This window comes from Poromitra crassiceps, assembly GCF_964638095.1.
Source record: "Poromitra crassiceps genome assembly, chromosome: 1".
In the NCBI taxonomy this organism is placed as follows: domain Eukaryota; kingdom Metazoa; phylum Chordata; class Actinopteri; order Beryciformes; family Melamphaidae; genus Poromitra; species Poromitra crassiceps.
The window spans coordinates 116390378-116403984 of NC_139623.1; the positions used below are offsets into that span (position 1 = coordinate 116390378).

The 13607-nt window shown below is 45.1% G+C and overlaps 1 protein-coding gene across 1 annotated transcript in view; it reads right to left on the bottom strand.

The window, feature by feature from the left end:
• atg5 (ATG5 autophagy related 5 homolog) overlaps positions 1 to 13607 on the bottom strand; it is a 112086-nt gene that overhangs the window by 90999 nt on the left and 7480 nt on the right. Inside the window, exons 3-5 of the mRNA XM_083634678.1 lie at positions 11682 to 11809; positions 5099 to 5177; positions 3898 to 4060 (exon numbers count right to left, since the gene is read on the bottom strand). Coding sequence (XP_083490804.1) covers positions 3898 to 4060; positions 5099 to 5177; positions 11682 to 11809 — 370 coding nt within the window. The remainder of the gene's footprint in view (positions 1 to 3897; positions 4061 to 5098; positions 5178 to 11681; positions 11810 to 13607) is intronic.

The window sequence follows — 13607 nt, forward strand, 5'->3', positions numbered from 1 at the left end:
AATCAGTTGATCCTTGAGTCCAAATGGACGTTTGAGCCAAATTGGAAGAAATTCCTTCAAGGCATTCCTGAGATATCGCATTAAAGAGCTTGAAAATGGCGTTCAAGAGGTCACAGTGACCTTGACCTTTGATCACCAAAATCTACTCAGTGTATCCTTGCATGCAAGTCATGGTTTGAGCCAAATTTGAAGAAATTCCATCAAGGTGTTCCTTAGATATCAGAACGAACATCAGACGGACATACATACGGACAGACAACCCGAATCCATAATGCCTCCGGCCTGGCTATCGCCGGTGGAGGCATAACAAATTACAGGGGAAACCACCTCACACAGCAAGAAAGGCATATAAGTGAAAGTAAAACTAGAACGACCGCAACGCGGACTTATGCCTCCGCCATTAGTTCATTCTGGGGTCCAAATCGCCATTTGAGGCAAATTGGAAGAGATTCCGTCAAGGCGCTCCTGTGATGTTGCGTTACAGAGCTTGGAAATTGGGTGTGTGAGAGGTCACAGTGACCTTGAACTTTGACCACCAAAATGTAATCAGTTCATCCTTGAGTCCAAGTCGGTGTTTGAGACAAGTTTGATTAAATTCCGTCAAGGCATTCCTGAGATATCGCGTTAACAAGCTTGAAAATGGCGTTCGAGAGCTCACCTTGACCTTTGACCTTTGACCACCAAAATCTAATCAGATCATCCTTGAGTCTAAGGCGATGTTTGAGGCAAATTTGATGAAAGTCCGTCAAGGCATTCGTGAGATATCGCGTTAAGCTGGAAAATGGCGTTTGAGAGGTCACAGTGACCATGACTTTTGACCTTTGACCAGCAAAATTTAATCAGTTCATCCTTGAGTCCAAGTCGATGTTTGAGACAAGTTTGATTAAATTCCGTCAAGGCATTCCTGAGATATCACGTTAACAAGCTTGAAAATGGCGTTCGAGAGGTGACAGTGACCTTGACCTTTGACTTTTGACCACCAAAATGTAATCAGTTCATCCTTGAGTCTAAGTAGATGTTTGAGGCAAATTTGATGAAATTCCGTCAAGGTATTCATGAGATATCGCGTTAACAAGCTGGAAAATGGCGTTTGAGAGGTCACAGTGACCTTGACCTTTGACCACCAAAATCTAATCAGTTCATCCTTGAGTCCAAGTCGATGTTTGAGACAAGTTTGATTAAATTCCGTCAAGGCATTCCTGAGATATCGCGTTAACAAGCTTGAAAATGGCATTCGAGAGGTCACAGTGACCTTGACCTTTGACCTTTGACCACCAAAATCTAATCAGTTCATCCTTGAGTCCAAGTCGATGTTTGAGACAAGTTTGATTAAATTCCGTCAAGGCATTCCTGAGATATCGCGTTAACAAGCTTGAAAATGGCGTTCGAGAGGTCACAGTGACCTTGACCTTTGACCTTTGACCACCAAAATCTAATCAAATCATCCTTGAGTCTAAGTCGATGTTTGAGGCAAATTTGATGAAATTCCGTCCAGGCGTTCCTCAGATATCGCGTTAACAAACATCGTACGGACGGACGTACGGCCGGACGGACGGACAACCCGGATCCATAATGCCTCCGGCCTGGCTATCGCCGGCGGAGGCATAAAAAAGTAGCCTATACAATCATGACTGCAACAGGGGCGCCAGGAGGAAATCTCCATGCCTACAGTTTATGATTAAGTAGGTTAGGCTATTTATGCTCAAACGATGTTGGCATTAGTAGGCAAAATTCATGTATAATAATACGTTTCAGAGGACTTCTCTATCGCTGTTTTTCTCGCAATACGCCCGCAGCAGTTTCCTCCCCAAAAATATATATACATCTATATATTATTTTAGTGTGCATCTGTCTGTTGCGAGTCGGTCTGAGGATATTCCCTCTGTTCTTGTCAGTCTCTTCTCAAAACAATCCCATGTTTGGGAGAACCAGCTCCAGAACTGCAGTCTGTCTAGCCTGCATTCCCTTATGAAAAACAACTAACATTATAGTAGGGCTGGGCGATAAAACCATAGCAATATATACCGACGATAGACACGTCATCAATACAATAAAAAGATGGTTCGATAAAACTTTCGATAGATTAACGTACGGCTGCATGAAAAAGACCAAGAGCCCTTCTCCCCCGTGAAACAGCCTATCATGTCCCTATAGAGCACCTCTGTTCCGCTAGCAACAATGAGACGAGCAACAATTAGCATTTCCGGTGACCGTTTTTCCAAAGTAAAAAATATGGCGGCCCGTCAAACCCACCCAAAGGCACTAATAGTGACATTTCCGGACAACTATGGGACACTGGACAACCCTGTGTCAATCAATCAAAAGAAACAATAATAGTGCAGCCAAATGAATCAAAATAAAACAAGTCCTCATTACTCTGTTATCGATAACAGATAGGGTTGTGTAACTTTCATATAAGCATTTACAAGCAGTAACCGATGAATTGGACATGAATTACTTGTTACAGTATATTAGATGATATGATAGATCTGACCAGTCCATCATTAGTAGGCTACTCATATTAGTTCAGCATTTATACCTGAAGTATAAGCAAGGAATAAAAATATAATTTGTAAAATAACATTTGTAAAATATTAGCTAACATTCACACTTACAAATTACACAAGTTGTAGTAGTGATAAACATCTGTAATATAATACCTAAATTGTGTTTAATTCAACATTAACACACTGCTCAAAGTGTTAGCCTTCCCCCTCTTCTACACCTGCCTCATGAGTGACCGTGTTTAACCCATTGATACCTGATGCAGCATTTGTGTGTGTATCCCTTTAAGACCGCGAACCGCGTGATGTGGTTCGCGGTCTTAAAGGGATACACACACAAATGAGGGATATAGACGCAAATGCTGCATCAGGTATCAATGGGTTAAGGACCACGATGTATTAACAGGGCCCGTCAAGGAAGGTCATTTCAGACTGAAATTGGTGGAATGAGAGCTATATTGACCTCCATTCACTGTGCAGCTTACGTGTTCCCTAATTAATGGCACCATGTATATGGTAATACCATCCTTGCTCATCCCAATAGCTGTAATAGGTCCGTTAAAATGTGTCAACGTGTGTCGTTGCCCGGGAAATGAACATCCCAAAACACAACTGTTTGCATCGCGTCCCATAATAGTATGATGATACTTGAGATGCCATTGCGAACATAGATGCGAACAGGTTAGCTAAAAGTTTAGCGTCGCCAGCGAGGTCCCCCACCGTTGGGTTCGGGGTACGTTTTGAAATCCCTCCAGGCCTGAACATTTTTCTAGGGGAAACACTGCATAGGATCAACTTAACTACCGTATTCATATTTGACTAAGAAACTAATTTCTTAGTCTGCAAGGTAGCAGCAAGGTAAATAGATGATTCATTTTCTCATTGTCGCAATGATATAATAAGGATATGAGCCGCTGCGTATCAGAAAATAAGCTATTTATTTACAGGACGTAAATACACATATTACACATGCCCCATATTCCTCATTTCCAGGTCATAGCTCAAAGCATAATGTTTTAGTGCATGGATATCAAACAAAACGTATCATGGTGAGTTAAAAATCATAATTAAAGCTGAAAATGAGGTCCAGGTTGTAAAAAACTGGAATTCTCCTCTAACATGTCTTTAGCATGTCTCACCGTTCTGCAGGCCCATCCACAGCTGCTCTAACATGTCTTTAGCATGTCTCACCGTTCTGCAGGCCCATCCACAGCCTCTAACATGTCTTTAGCATGTCTCACCGTTCTGCAGGCCCATCCACAGCCTCTAACATGTCTTTAGCATGTCTCACCGTTCTGCAGGCCCATCCACAGCTGCTCTAACATGTCTTTAGCATGTCTCACCGTTCTGCAGGCCCATCCACAGCCTCTAACATGTCTTTAGCATGTCTCACCGTTCTGCAGGCCCATCCACAGCTGCTTGTGGTCCTTCTTCTGCATGTCGTTGACCACCTGGCTCTTGTGCTTCAGGGCGTCGGCCTCCTTGATGCTGGACATGAAGTGAGCCTCGATCACTGAGTTAGACGGGCAGTGCAGCAGGTCACGCTCCGGGAAGCTCTGTGACACACATACACCGGCGCACACACACACACACACACACACACACACACACACACACACACACGCACATAGACACACACACACACACGCACGCACACACACGCATGCACGCACGCACACACACACGCACATACACGCACACATACACACACACACACACACACGCACGCACGCACACGCATGCACGCACGCACACACACACGCACATACACACACACATACACACACACACGCACACACACACACATACGCATACACACACACACACACACGCACACACACGCGCAGATACACATGCACACGCACACGCACACACACACGCGCGCAAACACACACACACACACACACACACACACACACAATCTTACTAATTCAACCCAGTACCAGTACCAGTACCAGTACCAGTGGGTCCATAAGTAGAGGTAGACCGATTAATCGGCCATCAATCAGGCTGATTATTGCCATTTTGAGGCATCGGCATCGGCCGATGCCTGGTCAATTAAAAATATCTGCATGTTGCTCTTAACTGCCACTGGGACTAAAAACAAAGAGATGCTGTTATCTGCTGAAATGCTGAGTGCACTAAAACCATTTTTTTTTTTCATTCACAGGTTTTTGTCTCTTTTTTACAAAGTTTAGTTTTTGATTAACCGTGGATATTGCTGATAAAAAAAATGTATAAGTGCAGAGTGCACATCTATACTTGGGCAAACAGATATAATGCAGACAATAACAGTGTTAAATAAATCTCCATTTAAGTTAAGCAATTTGTGTCTCATTTGTTATTATTAAAATTATGTAATTTATTTTATCAGATGCAAAAAAACAACAACAGCATGATATCGGCATTATATATCAGCCATCGGCCACCCTGCTCTCTAAATATCGGCATCGTCCAGTGAAAAACCCATATAATTATGCGTATGCAATTATAATGATATCTTATTGATTAGGAAATGCCAATGGAACTTCAATTTTCTACAACAGGTCCCATAAGAACCTGGGTCAGTTGCTGCTACTGTATATGGCTCTTACCTTAAAGTGCACAGTGATGCTCCAGGGCAGGGCGGTGTTGGAGCCATGCAAGTCAAACAGCACTCCGATTGGATAGTGCCTGGAACCAGGAAGTAGTAAACAGGAAATGGTGTCATTAGTTGTTGTTTTTTTGGTTTGTTTTTAAATGGTGTCATAGACACCACCAGCTTGACATCAGAGTGGCGGCAGCGTTCTGTTTCCCATGTGTCTGTGCAGTCCCATTGGTAGATCTAAAGGCTGGGCGGGGGCGTACGGGGGAGGTTATGTCTTCAAGAACCAGAGGCAGGAATTCTCAGTGACTGTTTTAATAGCCTGAGACTTGATTTGGGTTCTGGTGACCTGACATGTACTTTGATGACTAGAAAAGTTTTCTAAAGTTTTGACTTGAGATCTTGTGTTTGTGTCTTAGATGGAAAGTGATGAGATTTGTTCCATCAGACGACTGAATTTAAATTTTTACCAAGTTGTTATCCTATTAAAACCATATTGCATTGAAAAGTTCTCTACATTTAGTTTTATTACTGGACTTCTCCATGCTTTCCAAGGGTTTGGACATGGCCCTACAGTCCCTAAAGTGGAATGTCATGTATTTTAAATAAGTCACATGTTGTACAGTATTTATTTCTGTGCAGCGTAGCTCTTCATTATCTGTGATGCAACACTGACATCTTGTGGCTGAACTTAGCGACTGCAAGCAATCACACAGGAGCTGGTGACTGTCTCTGCTGCTGATCGAATAAGGAAGTGAGGAGAGTGTGGTTACCATCTATCTGTCTGTCTGTCTGTCTATCTATCTATGTATCTATATATCTCAGGGTATGTGGAGGAATCCTGAAGTTAAATTTAATACCTTTTAAAGTCCCACTCCCCTCTAATGTATTTTGTCATTTTAGGGTGTATTCACACCTGTAGGTTGTTTGCTTTGTTCCGATTCAGGTACTTAATTGATACAATTGTTGCATTTGTGCCTTGCTTCGTTTGTGTTCACACAGCCACAAATCAAACGGTCCAAATAGTATTGCCAAGCCTCCTGGATTGGCAAGGAGACACTCCGGTAAGCTAATAGCCTCTGGGGATGGAAAAAATAATTCCCATAGATTTTCCTATATGATTACATTGTACATTGTAGGCTATACGTCGGGCGTGCCCCGTGGGAGGGGAGAGAGAGAGAGAAAGAAAGAGGGAGGGATCGAGAGAGAGAGAGAGAGAGATAGAGAGAGAGAGAGGGAGAAAGTTATTTATGTATTTATTTATGTAGGCTATGTAGCCTATGTATCTATTTAGCCTATTTAGGCTATCTGGAATTTGGAGATAGAAGATCAAAGACCCTCGCAACTTCTGCTACTATCACGGAGACTTCAGAGGATTAGCATACACATAGGTTATATGAACACCTGTCCTGTCAGGAATAAAATATGAATAAATCATTTAATAATAGCCTCCGGACATTTCGATCGAGGAAGACATGCAATCAGTCTGATTGTCTGATTGAACCAGACAATCTTATCACAAAGAAGGCTGGCTCTGATTACCACAACTTGTTTTCATTTATTGAATGGAGACCAGAGGTAAGTTGACTGAGTTCAAACTGCTGATGTGATGATCCAAAAATCCCCTAAAGTGTATCCATGCAAGTCACAAGTCGCCAAAACAGGATCTGAATGACGATGTTGTTTTTAAACGTGGGCTCGTTCTTCAGGCCATTACGCACAGCGCAGCTGACTACGGCAGCTGGTTTATCCAAAAATGCGCACTGTTTCCTGCAGTTGTGGCGGATTGAGGTTAGATCACGTTCTCACCACAAACGAACACCAGAGTTTGTTCAAAGCGGACCGAGACCACCCTTTCTTGGCGATCTCGGTCCGCTTGTTTTACTTCGTTTCGAACTCGAGCTCTCACTCTAGTGCCATATTCGCTGCGTACGCAGCCCACTGGAAGACTGGTATTTTTGCTCCAAAAATGACCTTTAATATAAAACCGACCTCCCACCAGTAGGTGGCGTGGTGCCCCCCTGGGGCTGAGGCGGCCACCCACCTCACCCATGTGACTACGTCACGCCCGCTCAGCCCTGGGATAGCCACTCATCGTTCTTCCAGCCGCGCTGAGGACGTGTTATTCAGAAGCTCCGTGTTAGCTCAACTTTGCGCTCTTAGAAGCTAAAGAAAAAAGGCTCGTTCCGTCTTATTGCCCACCTCGAGAGGTTTTGTGTGGACGAGATTCTTCAGGCTTCGTGGGACCCGATCCTGTTCTCTTCACCAGCGGCGTCGGAACAAGTCATCTAAAGCTAAGAGTGTCTTGCTTACAGTTAACACCTGTATTAAAAGCTACCGCCATGTAGCGTGCTTCGTCTTCCCCGGCTGGGGTGGCGATAGAGATAGGCTTGAGAGCTAACCAAGGTCCGCTCTCAAAGTGTGAAAGCTAGCTTGCATACGTGCGAATAGCGTTATTACTGTTTAGCACAGAACAATAGGCTATTTTAGCAGGCTGCGTCCCCGGACGGGGTAACGCACCCAGTGTTGTTGTAGATAGCTAGCTTGCACCCGTGCAGTTAGTATCTTGTGTGCTAGCACATTAGGCGCAGGCTACCTCCGTGTAGAGCGCGCACATTCACTCCGGCCGGAGTAACGTTAAGTGAGAGTAGTAGCTAAAGAGCCGTGCTCTCCAGATTAGCTAGATAGATAGCTCGCACCTGTGCGGCTAGCATCTAACGTAACCTTCGGCTACCTTTACCGTTGCAGGCTTACTGCTAGTTAGCTTACACGGTACAACCCCCGCTAATTCCTGGTACAGTCTGCGGGTGCTTGCCGCTTAACTCACGCGATGAACCAGGAGGCTGCCAAGAGAAAGGTGGGACAGCCAGGTGCTGTGTTAGCTGTGATGCTACGCTGGCCGGTTACGACCGGCACGATGAATGTGTGTACTGCCTAGGGCATGAGCACGCAGCTCAGGCGCTGCTGAAGGCTAGCTTCTGCAACACCTGTGACGCCTTCACCCTGGGCGAGTTACGAGCAAGAGCTGCGCTCTTTGTCGAAGAGGACTTGCCGCCCAGCGGCGCATCCCCCGAGGGAGGTGCATCCGCGGGGTCCGACCGCCCGGTCGGAGGGGAGGCACCCGCTGCTCAGGGTCTCCCGGACCAGTCCGAGCAGCAGGATCTGAGTTGGGGGGACGAGCCCATCCATCCTATGTTGGAACAGGGCGGACTCTTCCCCTACGACCCCCTAGTCGATCCCCCCCAGGAGGACACCCCCCAAGGGGAGATGTCCGGCGGAGAGGATTGGGACGGTGATACCACCGTCACCACTGCGGTAGAGGCCCGCTCAGAGATGAGCGACAACGGGCCCTACCAGAAGCAGTTTCAGGGGGTGATGTCGAGGGCCGCAGCAAAGCTAGGCATCGCTTGGGCCGAACCACCCCCGCCCCCCGCATCAGTGCTACAGGGGTGCTACTTTCAGGCACGCCAGGCACCCTGCCCGAAACGCCGAATGCCCGTCTGCGTAGACGTGGTTCGTGCGGTGCAGGCGGGATGGGATAAGCCTCAGGAGGCCAAGCCGCTCTGTGCTGGCATGGTTCCGTGGTCGGCGGTCGAGGGTGAGGAGAAGCTCACGTTCTCACGATGCTATGGTGGCCAGACACCTGGCCTCCAACGTCGCTAAACCCACGTTGCCCTCCAAGGCATGCCAGCTGACGGCCAAACTGAAAAAATATTTGACGGCCACCATCACCAACAACCTGGCCATCCTGCAGGGTTACCAGGCTGTGCTCCTGCGGGAGATGCAGGGTGACCCCGCCCCTGAGCTGTTTACAGAGCTCAGGATGGCCACGGACTATGCCTTGCGTATGGTCGACTGCCTGGCGCAGAACAGCAGGAAGGTCATGGCCTTCTCCGTTCTGACTCACCGTCACCTGTGGCTGAATCTCACTCAGCTCCCTGAGCAGGAGAAGAGGAGGCTACTGGGGGTAAAGATCTCTCCGGAGGGCCTATTCGGTCCTTCCGTGGAGGATTTGGCGCAGCGGTTGGAGGGGAAGACCACCGGTTTCAGGTGGCAACGCGCACGCCGAGTCACCCTCCGGGGCCTCAGGCGCCGCGAGCCACCCCACGCCCGCGGGTGCGAGCCCCGCAGGCTCGGGCGCCTTCAATGGCAGCACCCCATCCGGCTGCAGTGGGCCCATCCTGGGTCCCACGGCAGGCCAGGATACGCGGCCCCCGCCCCCAACGGGGACGAGGGGGTGCACGGGCGGTGGGTGACCTGACCCGCTCTTAGTCATCTCCCTTGGGGAAGGGGGGGGGGGGGGCTATGAGCCCACCGTCGTTGGAGCTCAGCGCTCAACTTCGGTCCGGAACTCAGCAGGGACCTACCCAGTCCGCCACTCGCCGGCGCTATGCGCTAGAGTGAGAGCTCGAGTTCGAAACGAAGTAAAACGTTAGGGTTGTACTACAACCCGGGTTTTACGAGTGAGAAGCAGAGCTCTCACTACCCAGCCTTGCTGCGTCGATGCGTCGTTGGTTGCGTTGATTCTCAGCGGGCTGGAAGAATGAGTGGCTATCCCGGGGCTGAGCGGGCGTGACGTAGTCACGTGGGTGAGGTGGGTGGCCGCTAGGGGTGTCAAAAATAATCGATTATAAGATGCATCGCGATGCGGACGTGCACGATTCTGCATCGATTCACAAATGTCAAAAATCAATTATTAAAAAATATATATATATATATATTAGGGTTGTCCCGATACCACTTTTTAGCTGACCGAGTACGAGTACTGACATCTGGGTACTTGCCGATACCGAATACCGAAACAGAGTATTTAATTCGTCGTCGACAACGTGTTTTTGTTACACCTTATGGTTAATTAAAAGATAACTTTTCAAGATTATGGGTTTTAGTGATTTTCTTTAGTATATATTATCTGCAGAAGTAGACTACCTAGTTTTCGCAAAACCACACAAATTTCGCATAATGGGTATCACCTATACTTGATAGTCTCTTCTCTTGATGCCTTATGAAACAAAAGTTTCCCATTAAATGAGGAAATAAGGTTTCCAATTAAATAAAGAAGTATGCTATGAATCAACCTTTAAACCACATAGCTGTGCATCTCCTTTGTATTTATTCTGCTGGTCTATTTTCATTCAAACATTAAAATAGAGGTTCCTTGTGTTCTTATGTTCATTGTGTTGGGTCTCGTAGTTAGATTACCGGTACTACTTTAATGTTTATTGTAAAAAACAAACTTTATCGTGCTTTTATTATGAAGGCAAAACCAATAAACCGGAAATTTAATTGTGACAATTGTTGCTAAATTTGCGGACATTAACGTTACGTTCCACTTTTAAAACGTTAAATTTTAAGGCAGTATGGATTACGGGACACGTAGCACGTATTACAACGATCTGGTAAGCCTTTGCTTGTTCCACAGCACTGTGTTGTCTGCTAGAAGAGCAACTAATGTTAACCTGTAAGTTGAACAGAAAGTGTTTTAGCTTGTTGCAGGCTACGCGGCTAACTGCAGAGCTAATCAGTTAGACAGTGAATAGGCGAGCAAAGCGGTGCAGGCTGTAGCTCTCTCAGCTGATTACTGACCTGATAGCTTTGTATTTCTCCTCACAAAGCGCTCCAGGTAGAGATGCAAACAAACAGGCTGTTATAGTGAAGCTTGTCTGCATGCATTAACAGCTGTGTGAGCCTGACGCTGGCTTGCTACGTTGAGGTTAAAGTCCCTGGAAACCAAAATCCACAAAAACGTTCTAACTATTTTATTTAGGGTCTTATGTTAGTAATTGCGTGCCTCAGAAATTATTATACATTACTTTCAACCACTGCTCCTTCGACTTTCAATAATAAAAGTCGATCTTGATAATAAAAACGATGATTAGAAAATCCGAAATCCGTTGCCCATCCCTAATAATAAGCAATATTGCAGCTTCTAAAGTAACGTTTTTATGGAGATGCGGGTGACTGTCATGGCGGAATAACTGTTTCCGGTATTTCCACTCTTGGAGCAGAAAAAGAGTTTAACAAAGAGAGAACAGACATACAGAGAACAGCGCTGCAGTGGAATAATGGGTGGAACACGCCTTCAGTTCTTATCAATTTATGCGTTGAGACAGCACGCGCACATGTACATTTTCATAGAACATCAATGTTGTACAGGTAGGACAAACTGACTGGAGGGGACCAGTCAAGACCTTTTTTAAGACCTTTTCAATATTTTTTAAGACCTCAACGCCACTTTCGTCACATCAGTGATAGGGGTGTGTAAATCACAAGTTTCATCATGATGTGATATTATATAGATTCTTTGGACAACGATACGATATTTGCTGATACAGTATCACAAAGTCTGCCACAATACGATTTTGATTCAATTCAGGGGTTCAATTAAATTGTATGTTGCTGCTTTGATGTAATTTTACAAAGTTTCAAATGAATTCTTGAATTATATAAATACAAAATATGCGTGTTAAGTAAATAAAAAGCATTTACAGACTATTTTGCATGGATATGAATACAGGTGTGCCTTGAGATTTTGGCTTGCCCTCTGGAGTGCATTGGCCACAAACAGTTTGAAAACCACTGATCTATCTCACCATTTGAGCGGCGTCCCCTCATACTCAAACCACATCTCCTCCACGTCCTCTGCTTTCATCACCTTCAGGAAGTGTTTCTTCACCTTGTCTGTGACCAGAGTCAGGTAGCTCACCCTGGGCAACAGCAGCTAGGACAGAGAGGAGACGCATGGTTAAAACCATAGACTGTAAAAGAGACATAGTGCAGGGGTTCCCAACCTTTTTTGGCTCGTGACCCTACTTTGACGTCGGAAAAATCTAGGGACCCGACGCATACACATTCCGCTACACCATCGATAATATCATCAGTGACATCGTCAATGATGTCACATAGCATGCAACAAAAGGGAACCGAGCTTTTGGGGTAATGGCCCCAAGGCTCTGGAATGCCCTCCCCCTGGCCCTGCGAACCGTCCCATCAGAAAACATAAACAATCACTGCTTTTACTTTTTACTTGTCATATTTGTTGTTTTATCCCTTGCTTTTATTGTACCTTGTTGTTTTTTTTAATCTATTGTTTTATTGCATTGTATTGCTTTTTCTTACCAATGTAAAGCACTCTGTGCATTTGTGCTGTGAAGGGCGCTATATAAATAAAGTTGCACTTACTTCTTTCCCACAGAATTTTGACTTTAATCAGAGAATTCTGACTTTAATCTCAAAATTCTGACTTTTTTCTAAAAATTCTGACTTTTTTCTCAAAATTCTGACTTTTTTCTCAAAATTCTGACTTTAATCTCAGAATTCTGACTTCATTCTCATAATTTTTCATCTAAATAGAAACTAGAACGACCGCACCGCGGATTTATGCCTCCGCCATTAATTCATTCTTGGGAATCTCATTTGTGAGGTCACAGTGACCTTGACCTTTGACCTTTGACCACCAAAATCTAATCACTTCATGCTTGAGTCCAAGTTGATATTTGAGGAAAATTTGATGAAATTCCGTCAAGGCATTCCTGAGATATCGCGTTAACAAGCTTGAAAATGGCGTTTGAGAGGTCACAGTGACCTTAGTCTCTCCCCAGACTCAAATATTACGTTGACTCAAATATTACGTTGAATGAGAGAAAAGTGATGGAGTCCTATGTTCCTATCACCACAAAGTACAATTTCCACCTAAACTAAAGCTATATTTACAGAACTATAATTCATCATCTTTTTAGGCAAATCATTTTCTGACTATTTGGTGATGTACAGTAGGGCAGCCACCTGGTTCATACCTCAGCAAATCTGATGAGGAAAAGAGTGAGCATTCTCAAGTTATGGGCTTTTATGCCACTTATCCCCCATTCGGAATGACATAATTTGACTGTTTCAGAGAAGAGGTAGTAGGCCTATGTCTAAAGAAATCTCATTTGCAATAGAACTGTACCAGATATCTCCATACAACTACTGGTCAGTGTTCAATAGCACCCTAGACAATTCAGTAATGGTATATTTTTCAGGGATTTCTCTTTTTCTGATAAATGAGAGAAAAGTGATGGAGTCCTATGTTCCTATCACCACAAAGTACAATTTCCGCCTAAACTAAAGCTGTATTTACAGGAATATAATTCATTATCTTTTTAGGTAAATCATTTTCTGACTATTTGGTGATGTAGGGCAGCCACCTGGTTCATACCTCAGCAAATCTGGTGAGGAAAAGAGTGAGCAGGGAAGATAGCAGTCCCCCTTGCAAGGCTGCGCAGCACAGAGATTATGGTGCACTCAAGCGTCCGTCCTATGTTCGTTAACGCGATATCTGAGGAATTTGCCTCAAACATCGACTTGGACTCAAGGATGAACTGATTAGATTTTGGTGGTCAAAGGTCAAAGTTCAAGGTCACTGTGACCGCACAAACACCATTCCCATGTTCGTTAACGTGATATCTCAGGAACGCCTTGACAGAATTTCATCACATTTGGCTCAAACGTCCACTTGGACTCAAGGATGAACTGTTTAT